Source organism: Mycteria americana, chromosome Z (genome assembly GCF_035582795.1).
Source record: "Mycteria americana isolate JAX WOST 10 ecotype Jacksonville Zoo and Gardens chromosome Z, USCA_MyAme_1.0, whole genome shotgun sequence".
Classification (NCBI taxonomy): domain Eukaryota; kingdom Metazoa; phylum Chordata; class Aves; order Ciconiiformes; family Ciconiidae; genus Mycteria; species Mycteria americana.
In genome coordinates this window covers 5,059,451-5,073,350 of record NC_134396.1, presented here as the reverse complement: position 1 = coordinate 5,073,350, position 13,900 = coordinate 5,059,451, and the positions used below count along the sequence as shown (strand labels likewise).

At 34.5% G+C, this 13,900-nt stretch overlaps 1 protein-coding gene across 3 annotated transcripts in view; it reads left to right on the top strand.

Annotated features, from left to right (window-relative positions):
* The window catches only part of ZFR (zinc finger RNA binding protein), a 46,984-nt gene extending 34,515 nt beyond the window's left edge, over positions 1–12,469 (top strand). For 2 of the 3 annotated variants that reach the window (XM_075488405.1, XM_075488404.1), the window contains exons 15-20: positions 409–550; positions 5,539–5,636; positions 6,458–6,553; positions 9,563–9,674; positions 9,785–9,882; positions 10,630–12,469. In XM_075488405.1, coding sequence (XP_075344520.1) covers positions 409–550; positions 5,539–5,636; positions 6,458–6,553; positions 9,563–9,674; positions 9,785–9,882; positions 10,630–10,809 — 726 coding nt within the window. In that variant the 3' untranslated portion in view covers positions 10,810–12,469. Of the gene's footprint in view, positions 1–408; positions 551–5,538; positions 5,637–6,457; positions 6,554–9,562; positions 9,675–9,784; positions 9,883–10,629 lie in introns of those variants that run through there. The other variant, XR_012773433.1, reaches the window with a different exon arrangement.
* Positions 12,470–13,900: the final 1,431 nt, after the last annotated feature.

The following is a 13,900-nucleotide window of genomic DNA, read 5'->3' as shown; positions in this document are numbered from 1 at the left end:
AACAACCACTGCATCTTTGTGCTCTTTAAGGGCTCCTATGTTCCAATGAGAAACATATCCAGCTGACATTTTAAGTGGCACTGAGGCTTTTCTTTGTCTCAAACACTGTCAAGATTCTTGTTATGTAACTTACTTGTATATGAATTTCCTTTCTGGGTAGTTTTTTTTTTCTTTTTGCATGCTTGGTGACTGCTGTGTATTTTCATTAATGATTTGGAAACAGTATGCAAGTCCATATATATATCTGAATTGTGTGTACTGTGGTTTCTTTGAATACGGAGGTATCTGCTTCATATAATTATATTGCATTTCTGTCTTTCTGTTAAAAAGACTTTGTTGGAATCCATTTTCTTCCCCATACTTTTATTGGCCACATGCTAACTGAAATTTCTGTTTCTCAATATTTAGGTAATAAGTCCTGAGAAATACGATATCAAGTGTGCAGTCCCAGAAGCAGCAATAGTTTTAAATTCGTGTGTGGAACCCAAAATGCAAGTTACTATCACACTGACATCTCCAGTCATTCGGGAGGAGAACATGAGGGATGGAGGTTGGGAAGTTGTTAAAGATGTTACTTCTTTCTCACCCATTTTTTTTATGTTTATCTGTTCTGCTTAAGATGGCATTAAGGTCCTGGAAGGCAACATGCTGGCACATGTATTTGATCGAAACCTTGTTTTTCAACAACCAGTCTCGGTAGAGAACAGTTGGTTAAAATAAATGCTTACATGATGCGTTTATTTAATTTTTTAAATTTCTAACTTTATGTCCAACCTCAGCTTTCTGGAAAAGGTACAAACTTGACTGTTTTCTCCCGTCTTTTAAAATTATGTGAAAAACTTAAGTATTTTATATAAAGCAAGTGGCTATAAACTGGCTTTCTAGAGCAGTCTTGCCCTAAGAGAAAGATTGTATGGTTTTAGAAAATCAAATCACAGGTTTTTGGGTTTAAACTGGATCAGTATTGTCATCACTTACACATTCTAAATAGCAGCGCCACTTAAAATGCACTTTTATGATACTTTTGATGGTAATAGTGCTTCTAACTTTAAAAGACGATGCAATTTTTTCCAGCTCTCTGAGGTTGCTTTTTGGTCTGGAGTGCTTTTTGAGTATATTTAGGCTCCTGGTATTACAATCAGTCTTCTATCCAACTGGCAAACCCAGACTAGTACAATAAGAAATGGCTTTGTCGTTGAGCTGAAGCAGAAGGTGGAGCTTGTTAAATCAATTCACATTTCTGAAGTCCACAGTTTCTCTGGTGCCAGCAGTGTTGCTTTAGGGTCTGTTCTGTAACACTTTCAAAGCTCCAAAAGCTTTTAAGCCAACAAGCATGATTAATGTCTGCAATACATTGGTTCTTTTTGTTTACGGGTCAGATAAAATTAACTTTTGTTTCCTTTTAATCCTGTATTTTCATAGTTGAAAGAGATCATGGCAAACAGGGTTCTGGTGTTTGACAGTGAACCTACAAATAAGAAATCTAGGACTATCTTAACACTTCTCATATGCAGGTTGAAAAAAATTGTATGTGTGCATGTATACATGTGCTTGTGTATATAAGTATTTATATAAGCCACGGAGGTTTTTTTATTTCATCTCATCATTACATGTCCCCTAAAATACTAGAGGGTTTTATATTGCATTAGTAAATGTCCTGTAGCTGTGACTAGTGCATTGGAAGCAAGCTGTGTTAACAAAGTCATCCTCCATAATCAGACAGAAAAATTTCAAGATGCATTCTCTGTTTTGGATGACTTCTGAAGAGTCTTTAAGAGTGCTTTCTACATGATTTTTAAGCTGTGCATATTATTCCTAGCTATAAAGGCTTTGTACATGTACTGTCACACCCAACCAATTTTACTTGGTTTTTGACAATTTATATGTAACATGACTCTTGGTTTGTCTGTGCTGAATCAGACTTCACATATTATTTAAGTTTATAAAGAATACTTTAACTTAAAAGATTTGATTATTAAATTAGATTAACCATTAAATGAAGTTAACCTTAAACACCGTGTTTATTTCTTAATGTGCTGTGCAAAAGTGCAATATTGATTCCTACCACAATACTTGATTCCAATTAAGTGGTTTCTGGCCTAAAATCCTGTGATGTGGACTAAAAATAAAATAAATTTCAAATTACTGCTGTCAATCCCTTAATTTATGCCACCTAAAGGAAACAAATCTGTATTTTTGTCTGACCCACACTTGAGTTAAAATGATCACTGTGAGTTTATTCACTGCTGAATGCAGTACTGCCTCTAGGCGAGCAAAATCAAGTTAGATTTCTCTTCAAGACACTGAGCAGTATAAAATGGATGTGCAGAAAAGTTCACTTTTGAAACTAGAGCAAATAGAAGACTGTATTGCAAATTATTGCAGCAAAGAAGGCCTCATTACGAAGACTGCTGCTTATGTGCTGCAGAGTAACAGTATGTGTTTGTGTTTTTTCTTACTGCAGCTTCTCATGCTCTGTGTCTTAACAATGGTTTAAAGTTTTCATTTTTTTTAGCCCGCTTGGGGAGCTAGTTCAGGTGATAAGGAAGGCTTTACCGGAAAAACCAGTTTGAGTAAAAATGAGACTGAGACTTGCACGTGGAGTAGAATCATGTTTGAGGTGTAATAATCCCGTTACATGATAAAAGGCTAAAAACAATACAGTGAAATAAAATTGTTAACCGCATTGCTACTGTTTCTTACAGTATTGTGCGTTTGACAGTTTACCGAATCCGATATACTCAAAGTGCTCTAAGCCCTGCTGTGGAATCTTTCCTTCAGCAAACAAAGTGTATATACTTGTAAACGCATATATGTGTGCGCGTGTGTCTTTTTTATCCTTAGCTAACAGCCCCGGTCCAAAGCCTTCTAGCAGAGGGACTTGATTCCTGTCAGGGGTTGCTGCCAAGACATCGGAAGGATTTTTGACCAAGGTTTTCTAAAGCTCAGTGTCACACCTGCCATGCTTTACAAAGGAGGGGGTTTGGTTGCATAGTCCTAGCATCTACTGTTACTTTGTGTTTTTTATTTTTTTTTCTCTTCGTCTTTGTCTCTCTCCTAGAATTAAGCAGTGTTCACACTAGTCTTGAAATAGTTGACTGGGTAAAATGTATTTCAGATAATAAAACTTACCGAAATTGATATACCTGTTAACTTTTAATGAAGAGGTAGTGTGGACACAGCATGTCTAACTGAAGATTAACCCCTTATATTTAGGCTAGTAATAAATTAAGTTATATAGGGTAAGAATTCGTTCTTGTGTTGTAAATTAATTCAGTGTTTTGTCTTAGCTGAACAGGGTGGTAGGTTAGGCATTTGAATTTAGTTAAATTGTCTTTAAGGGGTTAATCCTGAAATGTGAAACAGATGCAAAAATCCACAGATTAAATATTACAAGAGTTTCCTTGATACATTGTTTTCAGTCTATGTACTCTCAGTGCAATAGGTGCCTTGGCAACTTCTAACTTTCAGAGTCTTTTTAAGTTTCAAGGGTATTCATATGATATCTATTAGCAGCACATTTTAGATCAACATTTCCAGCACTGAGTAAGATTCTCTTTGTGCATTTAAACTGTAATTCTTTTTAGTAAAATTATTTTCCAAATTGAAGTTTTTTCAGAGCTAGAATTAACTGGAGTTTCAAATTATGTAAATTAATTACTGTGCTAAAAGTTTGCACAGTGTCATCTATTTGCATATTAGTTTTAGAAGAATGTAAATAATTGACTGATTAGGCTACTAGGCCCAACAACACATATTTTTATTTTTAATTTCTCAACCTTACTTTGCCACTTTTTCCTGCTGTGGGTTTTCTCTAAATGTACTCCTTGTCTCTTATATCCAGATTGTACTCATTTCATAAGTTATCTTACCTGGCACCTCTCTTATATAGGTTTGGGTTTGGGGTTTTTTTGGTTTGGTTTGGTTTTAAAGGAAATGCCACTTTAAATGTCTTCATTTGCTCTGTAAATGCCTTGTTAGTGCAGTTTTTCATCTTTCCACTTTAACATATAGACCATATGTTTGAATATCTGTGTGAGAAGATACCTGTGTTCTTCTCAGCTTCGTTCTTATTTTGAAATCCTCCCCCTTTTAGCCCTGTGCAGAGCAATGGGACTATCCTATAAAAAAATGCTCAAATCTCAATCTAGTACTTCATATTAAATTTAATTATTATATTGCAAAGTTGAACCACCATGTTCATTCATGGCTTTTTAGCTCTCTGTATAGTAAAGTATCCTGCTATTTATTTTACATTTGTGTAAAATAGGTGGTTTCAGAGCTGTCTCTCTGCAGCATGCCTAAAAGCTTCTCCTTGCAAGTATGTTTCATGAGTCTCAAAATATATATTTTTTTTTAAATTTTATTCTCTAACTTACCTAAATTTATATCTTGCTGGAGTAAACTATATTGTTCTATACAGCCAGCTCCTTTGAAATGAGTGCCATTGAGTGAGGACTTTTTGTTTCATCTGCCCTGGTGTATCACCAGTTATGCTACCGATATACTTTGTTACTAGTCACAGTAGCCATTTTCATAATTAGTAAAACAAAGAACTTTTAAAGCTCATCACTGCATTATATCTACAATTTTAAGTAACATGAGGATACCATTTCACATTGTTCAGTGGTTCCAGTTTCATTGATTAAACCACTTCCGAAAGGCCCTGTGGTCTCTTCCTTTTTGATAACAAAGCAATCGGCTTTGTAATTAAATTGTTTTCTGAACATTTAAATACACAAGATCTACTATATTTTCTTTATCTTTCAGACATTCTGCTTTGTTTTTTAAACTATTCCTTGCTTTTCTTTTTCCTACTGAATCTTAAGTAAGGCAGCCCCTTTTCAGATCCTTCCTTGCATCCTTAAATTATATTGGAGCGTATATATTTTGGGCTGAGGAATTTTATTTATATGAGTAAGATAGAAGGTACTAGAAAGTAATGGAACTCTGTAATATTGAAGAACATTTCACATTCCTTTAGTCATGTTTTTAAAGCAAAATAATTTCAAGTTTAAGGTATGATAAAAATAACATAATTACTAAACATCTAGTGCTTTTAAGATTTGTTACACTTAGTTTTTCTTTTAAGGATAGGTCCCAAATAACATGTGACCATTAAAATTTACAAGAAACTAAGTTTCAATGTTTCTACTTGGTTAAAGTGGATTTTTGTGTTCTTCTGTCTTGTGTTCTCTGTGCTGGTGCACTGTGTCCAACCATCCTTCCTTCAGTATTTAATTTTAGGGGATATGTGTTTTTCCAGTGTTAGCTTAAATAAAGAAGTACTACGCATTGCATAATCTGCAATGCATTTGAAAATAACCTCAGAGCTAAAGTATAATATGCTCTTGATCTTCATACTGGGTTGATGCCCTAATCCTAATTGAATGGCTTTTGTTGAACATTTACATTTGTTGTTCAAGGGTTTAAACTTTAAATGGCATGTGTGACATTGAAGCTACTTTAAGGAAGTGTCTTGCTCACCTGGTCAAACACCCATTCCTCACTGCATTTTGCCAATTCAATCCATTTTAGATGTAACCTCGGGTATGGTGAAAGACCCACCGGACGTCTTGGACAGGCAAAAATGCCTTGACGCTCTGGCTGCTCTACGCCACGCTAAGTGGTTCCAGGTTCGGAACATCATTTTACTTTCTTCTTGTAGCCTTATGAGAGATTAGTTCAGTTGCAATATAAATGTTTAATTGTGTGAAAACACTCAGCGTTGTTCATGCTAATAATACTTAATATTTTTCTGGTCCCTAAATTTAAATGTAGAAGGTTGAGTATGGAGGAACTGCTTTATGCAGTTATTGCTCATTTGACATGATTTTTTTTTTCTGGTCATTGAGAAGGCGACGTTGAAAGCTTGACTCGCTTGGGGTGATCATATGTTGTATATTTGTTATATATTCCATAAGGCTGCAGAGTAACTTTGCTTTAAATAATGGAATATGTGTTTAAAGCTTTGTGTTTAGATTTAAGACTTTTTTTCCTATTTCTTTAAGTGCATTAAGTGTAGGGAATGAAAGGTGAGAAGCAACTGTTTGGTTTAGTGACTTTGCATTCTGGCAAAGGCACAATAAAGAAACCAAACAGATTCCCTTGACCTTTCAGTCTCTATACCTATTTCTTAGATCTTTACTTTATCCTTTTTATTTCTAATATAGAAAGATACTGTATTTATTGTTACAAGTGAACATAGGTCAAAGTGTACAGGGGATCAAGAAATGTTATTCTTGTATAACCTGTGCACTTTGACTTCTACCACCTTAAATTACTAACCCTGTATAAAATACTGCTGTAAATGGCAGCTCATGGAATAAAGTTGTAGAATGATTTGTTTCAATCTTGTATCTGAGCTTCCATTGAACAGTGGTGTTTTAGTCTTTCAACAACTCCTATTTGCTGTAGGTGCTGGGATTAATTAATTTGATTTTGTATTGCTCTCAAGGCTAGAGCTAATGGTCTGCAGTCCTGTGTGATTATCATACGTATTCTTCGTGACCTCTGTCAGCGGGTTCCAACTTGGTCTGATTTTCCAAGCTGGGTGAGTAATGTTCTTTTGAATGAGTCTTTTTAATACCCATGGTATAGCAAGTAAAGCATAAGGAAGTGTTACTACAGTTTTTAAATGTAGACTTTTTCAAGAAGTAATGTAGGGTTTTGTTTGGTTTTTTTTTTTTCCCAACAAATAATCCAGATTCCCTCTAAAAATTTAATTTTCTGAGGTTTTGTCATTTGGAGCTGGAATTTTTTTTTCCCTCCCAAAAGGAATTTTCTTGTTCTTTTGTATTCTTTGTGGGTAGCATTCTTATTCTAGATTTTAGCTTTTTTTTCCTTTACTCTGTATAAAAGAATGTAATTTCTTCTAACCACCATTTTTTCTACTCTGAATTGCTTGGAGTTTACTGAAACTTATTTAAAATAATGTCAGCTGTGCCCAGATAGTTCTGTGATAACAGAAAGGGTACTTGAAAGAATAAATCACAGTAATTCCTGTGATCATTAATTTGTCCCTTCTGCAAGATGAAATACCACAGTACCTCAGTACAGTCTGTGGATGTTTCACCATTAGCATTTTCATCAGTGTCACTTAAATCTCTAGGTTGTACCAGGTTACCTCTCTTAATTCTTGCAGCCGAGCGTTCTTGGAGCATTCCTTTTGCATTGACTTATCTTCAGTGATGCTCTCCAGTTGTGCAACTTGTGCTCCAAATATTAACAGATGTTCACTCTGTGGACCGGGAAAAGTTAGTCTGAAACAAAATCTCTGCAATGTGTATCATGTGGAAGTAAACTTAGCTCTGACTGGTTTGTTTCACAGACCAAATCTTGTTGCACTGTGCTGCTTCCTTTTCAGTTTTGGCAGGAAGAGCGCTAACATTGTCAAGACAGTTTGAGCAGTTGGCATTATTTCAATGAGAAATGTTTTACAACTGTACTAAGCTTGCAGAGAATTTTATTAAATTACTTCTGATAATATTTATTGCTTCTGGAAAAAATGTGGAGCAGTTATTTCTGGTTTTTAAATATTTAAAGTAAAAAAAATAGTGCCAGTTTCTGTGCTACATTTCATGAAAGATATACTGTACAAATATAGCCTAAAAGAAGCTAAGAAGTATGCAAGTGCCCTCTTAATATCACTATGATACTGAGTTGCCAAAGAATAAACCCTGGCATACTTTTAGAAAAGCATCCTTAGAACTTGCAACACACAGCAGGCACATAGATGAAGAACAAAGAATGTTGTTTCTTATTTCTCACACTATCTGTTCTAAGGCACATCCAGAAGGGAAGAGAGGTATGAAGCAGTGTGTCAGGCCTAGCTGTGTCTCAGTTGTCTCCCAAACTGATTCCCGATTTGCTCCTGGTACCTGATGCATTGTCAGTGATATGGATCAACATGGAAGTCTGTGTAGTCAGCTGTTCTTTTGGCCCATTGGCAAAGTCTTACCGATAAAAACAATGACAGAATGAAAATGGTGATTTTAAATATATGTCATTTGTGCCAGTCACGGATGGAATTTCATAGATTGAAGAAATACATTTTTCTGGATACAGAACTTCTCCTAACCTTTATGCTAGAAGCCTGTTACAAACCAAAGAGATGCCAGAGCTTTTCAAAAAGAACCTAAGTAGTTGGAAAAATAGAAGATGTTAGGAAGTCTAAGTATGGACATTAGTAGCACCCTCTTTATATACCTAAAAATAAAAACTAAATTAGAAGAATTTTGTCAAGTTCCTACAAGTTAGAAGGAACTATTATTCAAGGCTGATTTTCGAAACTTGAAATCCAGCCTTTTGTGCACATAAACACCATGGCATCATAATTCGCATTTTCCTAGTGTATTGTATGAGGATCCAAAAGAACCAGACTTGAATAAAAGCAAAAACATGATCTGCTTTTTTTCTTTCCTGCTGTATTTTGCTTCATACTTGAAAACCACTGAATTGCTGTTGCTAAATCCTGAGTGATACAGTGGGAGTATGGAAATACCATGCTCAAGAACTGAAATTTGTCAGTTAAATGGAGATAAAATAGAAAGGAATGGCCACCCTTAGTGAAGGATTGTAATCAACACCGCCTGTAGTTACTTGCATGCATCAGAATAGGCATTTACTCCTGGAAAGTAAAAGTAAAAGGCAACATTTGAACGACTGTAAACTCAGTGGGGAAGGCGAGGACCAAAATACCCCCACCCCAAAAAAACACCAAAAAACAAGAGACGCACATTGTTTGAGAATTAAACTTGCCAAAGAGGTAGTATTGAAACATGCATTTAATGCTGAAAAAAAACCTAACAAAAGCTATTCTTTACTTTTGCAAATATCTTTTATAGGTTTTTCTGGAAAAAATAGTGTATAATAAAAGTAAACAATGGAAATATTCACAGAAGAAACAATATTTAAAATGCAGCTAATCATTTAAACCATTTTAACTAATAACAAATAATGTATACATTTTAGACAACCTGTTTATCATCAAGGTTTTTTTACACTTCTTTAACATCTGAGTTAGCATTAGCCTATAGCCAGGAGAAAACTTGCTGTGAACTTCAGTTTTGCTAAACTGAAGAACTAGTAACCACTTAAGTGTTAAAAGATCATTACATTTTTGTTGCTTTACGTTTCTGTACTCTTATAGAAAAAAATTATTTTTCTATAGCATCCTAGATATACTGTGTGCTGTTTATATTCATGTGGCTGACAGATTCGGGTGACCCACCATGTTTCATACTCTCAGAAATGGCTGGACAAGTTGTCTACCTGCATACGTAGGCTACTACCGTATAAATTTCTACAAAACTTTTGAACAACTTGTGATGAGAAGAAGTATATCAGTATCAGTACTCTATGTTAATCTTGCACCAGCTTTCTTTTTATTCATCTTTATAAAATATCTGATTTTTTTTTCCAATTTAACTGAAAATGTTCTATGATGTGTAATGTTCTTCAAAATTCTGGATTCAAAAGTTCTGTATTGAACAACAGTAGCAGCTTTTTTCTGTTTTAATCCATCTTCTAAATTGGCTGGATTTTCTTATTGTTGGTCTAGGCTATGGAGTTGCTTGTGGAAAAAGCAATTAGCAGCGCTACTGGACCACAGAGTCCTGGGGATGCACTGAGAAGAGTTTTTGAGTGTATATCTTCAGGAATCATCCTTAAAGGCAAGTTGCATTTGATCAGTGTCTGTATACTTATGCTTAACTAATGTAAAATCTCTAATCGTGATTGAAATAAGGTAGAGATGTGCTACTAATTAGTGTAACCATTGTAGGTGGTCCTGGCCTTCTGGACCCTTGTGAAAAAGACCCTTTTGATACACTTGCTGTAATGACTGATCAGCAACGAGAGGATATTACTTCGAGTGCACAGGTAAGGAAACATATGTGTGAAGTAACTAGATTTGATGGCTGTTTTTTGGGGTGGTTTTTGTTTGTTTGGGTTTTTTTAATGGATCTATGTAGTGGACATGAATTTTCCTTTCTTAGAATATAGATCTTCATTGGTCTTTCAGATGATCAGTCTTAAGCTAGGCAATAAAAATGTCACAACAGAGGATATATAATAGTGTTCATTTTTGCACTAAAATTAACATGTTTTCCTGAAAAGTTTAAAGCACTCCTATCTATATATATATATCTGTAAAGATGCTAACTCTACCGCAGTATGTTATTAGATATAAAATTACATTGGCATTTAATATTTTATGACTAAATCTGTGTAAGTTTAATTTTTAATATTTATCGTATCCACTTACAGTATTGCCCATTCACACTTGCAGCTTAAGAGGTTACTGCCCCTACCTCTTCATTTGATCCTTTTGCTAAAGATTACTAACCCGTAATGGGACATGTGACAAGCCTTGGCTGCTTCAGTGCAAGTCCAGCAGCTAAAACACACGTACTTTATTTTTAAGCTAAGATGATGTACTTTGTACAGAAGCAGCAAATGTGACGTACACATTTTACTGTGTTGACTTTGCTGGGGGAAGAAAGAGCGGATAATGAGAGCTAAGGATAATACCATACACCACTAATGTTCTTCATTAATTGTTTGACAAAGTACACAAAATTGACATTTGTTTCTAACAGAAATATCTTCTTTCTACCCTTTTTCCAGTTTGCACTGAGACTCCTTGCATTCCGTCAAATACACAAAGTTTTAGGAATGGATCCGTTACCACAGATGAATCAACGCTTCAACATCCATAATAATCGTAAAAGGAGAAGGGACAGTGATGGGGTTGATGGATTTGAAGCAGAGGGAAAAAAAGACAAAAAAGATTATGATAACTTTTAAAAGTGTTTGTCATCAGTGCTAAGATCAAAGGTGATAAAAAGTCCATTTGTTGCCTTGCTTTTACTTCATTCATAATAATGTCTGTTTAAAACATCCAAAACCAACTCGGGAATTAGATTTGGAAGAGAACAACCTAGCTCTTCTGTGAGATTCTGAATATTTTAATGGATGTACTGTACCAGACAAATTATGGATGGAAAGACTGCAAATGGAAACTCTGTTGTCACAGAAAAAATAGTTTTCCCTCATTGCATTTTCTTTAAATGTGTTGCTAACTTTAGTAACTTTTCTTCTTTTTTTTTGTCTTTTTCATTAACAAGTGCGTTGTCTTATCTTGACTGTATTTAATGCAGCATTTGTGCTTCTGTTGCTATGTGTATTTTGACTTTTTATTTAGAAGTTTTTTTGTTTGCCTTTGACACTAGTTGTATAAGTTACTTTGTGTTAGATAGTTAGTATAAACTGTTCCCCTCCCAATTAATATTTTACAGAACTTTTTTTTGTAAAGTGAGACTGCAGGATTATGGTTTTTTCTAAATGTGAAGGGGTTACAACACATAATTATCCTGCCATTTGAGTGCTCAGAATTGAATGTTTTTGCCAATCTTGTGGCATTTTTCTCCTTAGTGTGATATAACGGTGTAATTAAGACAAATTTGTGTTAATCTAATCAAGTTTGCTGTTAGTTGTGCATTAGCAGTATAAAAGCTAATATATACAGTATGGTCTTGCAACAGTTTTAAAGCAGCTGCATAATTGATCAAAGTTTTGCATGATGTTTTTGTTTCTAATAGAAGGGCTTTTGAAATTACCATTTTAGGTTAAATGCGTAGGTCTTTGTATGATTGACTTCGTGGCATAGCAAGGCCAAAAAATAACTTTCTGAATTTCTTTTCTCAACATACAAGTAAAAGCGGGCATTTCCCATATAGACAAAGTTAGTCATTCTTTTCAGTCAACTTTGTTGATATGATGTTAATGCCCCTCAGCCCTTACAATAAATGTTTGTCATATCAGTGCCTGTGAGGTTACTCCTTATAGCTATTCCTGTATAAACTTTCTGTGATTTTTTTCAATAATTGAAATTTTAAAAGTGAAGTATTACTGAAAAAGTGAAGGTTATCAAAGAAAAAACCCAGAAAATTATTTCATGTGGCCATAGTGTATGCTTATGTCTCTTTCAAAAAGCTAAATATAGCAGTGGTGTAAGTAAAGTTACATCATACTGTTGATGTATGCCCTGGTATACAGGTGTGATTTGTTGTCACAGCACTACAGTGGAATACACAAATACAAACTAAAATTTATTAAATTACTAAAATGCATTACACACTGGAAACTGAAGTTTCACTCATTCTGTTCAATGTGTATTATGCTTTTTTGCAAACCCATAAACCACAGATTAACATAGACTAACATTCCGGTAACTACTTTATCGATGGCTGTAGGAGAGTATCACACATTACAGAGATCATTTGTTATTTCTGGTACCATTTATTAAAAAACCCTTTTGTTCCTTTTTAAGGTTGAATTTATCTTTGACCTTTTTAATAAGTAACTCTTGGAGTAGGGGGATGTTTCTGTTTGCAACACCTACTGCTAACAGCATGGGCCTATGGAATAAAAATACAATATTTTAGAAAAATAGACGGAGTCTAAAGACTTAAAGAAAAAATTTAATACAGTGTTCTTCAAGCATCAGAGTGCAATTTTTAAGGGAGTGATTATTAGTGGTTAGCAAATGAAAGCTTTCTCATTGTAGGAAAGATTTCTTACTAATTTCAGCATCAGAAATATAGAAAGCAGAAATGCTTTAAAGTTACTTTAAAAAAAGATTACACTAGTTTCTGTTGTCCAGCCTTGATGCATAGCTCCAAGCATGTGCTTGTTCTTAAGTCTTTTTTTAAGATGATATCTTGCTGCCATAGTGTCTAGTTAGCCATTACTATTTATTTTGAAAGCTACAGGTGCTATTCATGTGGCTAGTGCAACTCCATACCAAAGTTTCTTTCCTCATAAAGCGAACTTGTCTATTCAGGCATGTGACCCTAAAATTTAGGATTAAAAAGGTCAAAGATGTATTTTGGATTTCCTGTATTTTTGTTCTACTGGCTTTTAACTCTTAACCAGTTTCTGGATCTTTTGAAATACTGTATACTTAAAGTGATTCCACATTAAATATGAAGCTGTGACCATGATTTTTGTGCTGTGTGGTGAAGAGTGAATTTGCAGTTTGTTTCTGGTTTTCCTGCCTATTTTAATGGGCTATTTTAGGTAACTTCGGACTCTTGTTAATCTAAGAAGAATGGAAAAACAAGGTTTTAAAAAGTACAGAGCTAGCTTTGACTTTAAATATTACACTGTGCGCTTAGAAAGACAAAACCAAGACCAAGTAATACATTTACGAACAAGTAATCATTTTAATATCCTGTGTTTTGGTAATGCTAGCGGTTTACTAATAAGCAATGTTTGCCGTTTTTTATTCAGCAGCACTGTGTGTTAGATCTCAAAATCCCAGACACCATAGTCATCATACACAAAAGAGAAATGTACACAGCAAGAATTTTCCCCACAGTGCTCACCTCAGAGGAGCAGTTTGTGAAAATGTGAGCTGTTCTGTTTTGAAGCTTTTTCAAACTTTGACTTGTCTGCCTAGTTTATAAGTGTGTCCTGTCTGTGAGCAGTGTTGTTTCACATAGATTCCTGTATAGAGGCATTGCTAGAAATTTAAGTCTGTTGGACACAGTCCATCAACTTGTTGCCCTATTATGAAATTCTAGATGAACTGTTAATCTTATAGAGCTAATGAATGTGATGGGTTCATTTGCTGCTTCTATTTTTAGACCTATTTCACTACTCAGAAGTGATTCAATACTACTTAAAATTGTTGTATCTAGCAACTTTCTGAGAGTTGGAATCAACTTTAAATATTCTTACAACAATTTGTATGCATATTTAACATCCTTGTTGCTGGTTGAGTATCTTCTGATCATTAGTCTGTTAAGTATTCACATAATGCCAAATTAATTTCTTTATTAAACAATTAAGGCTTGTTTGGACTATGTAAATGGATTTTAATAGCATAGCATTA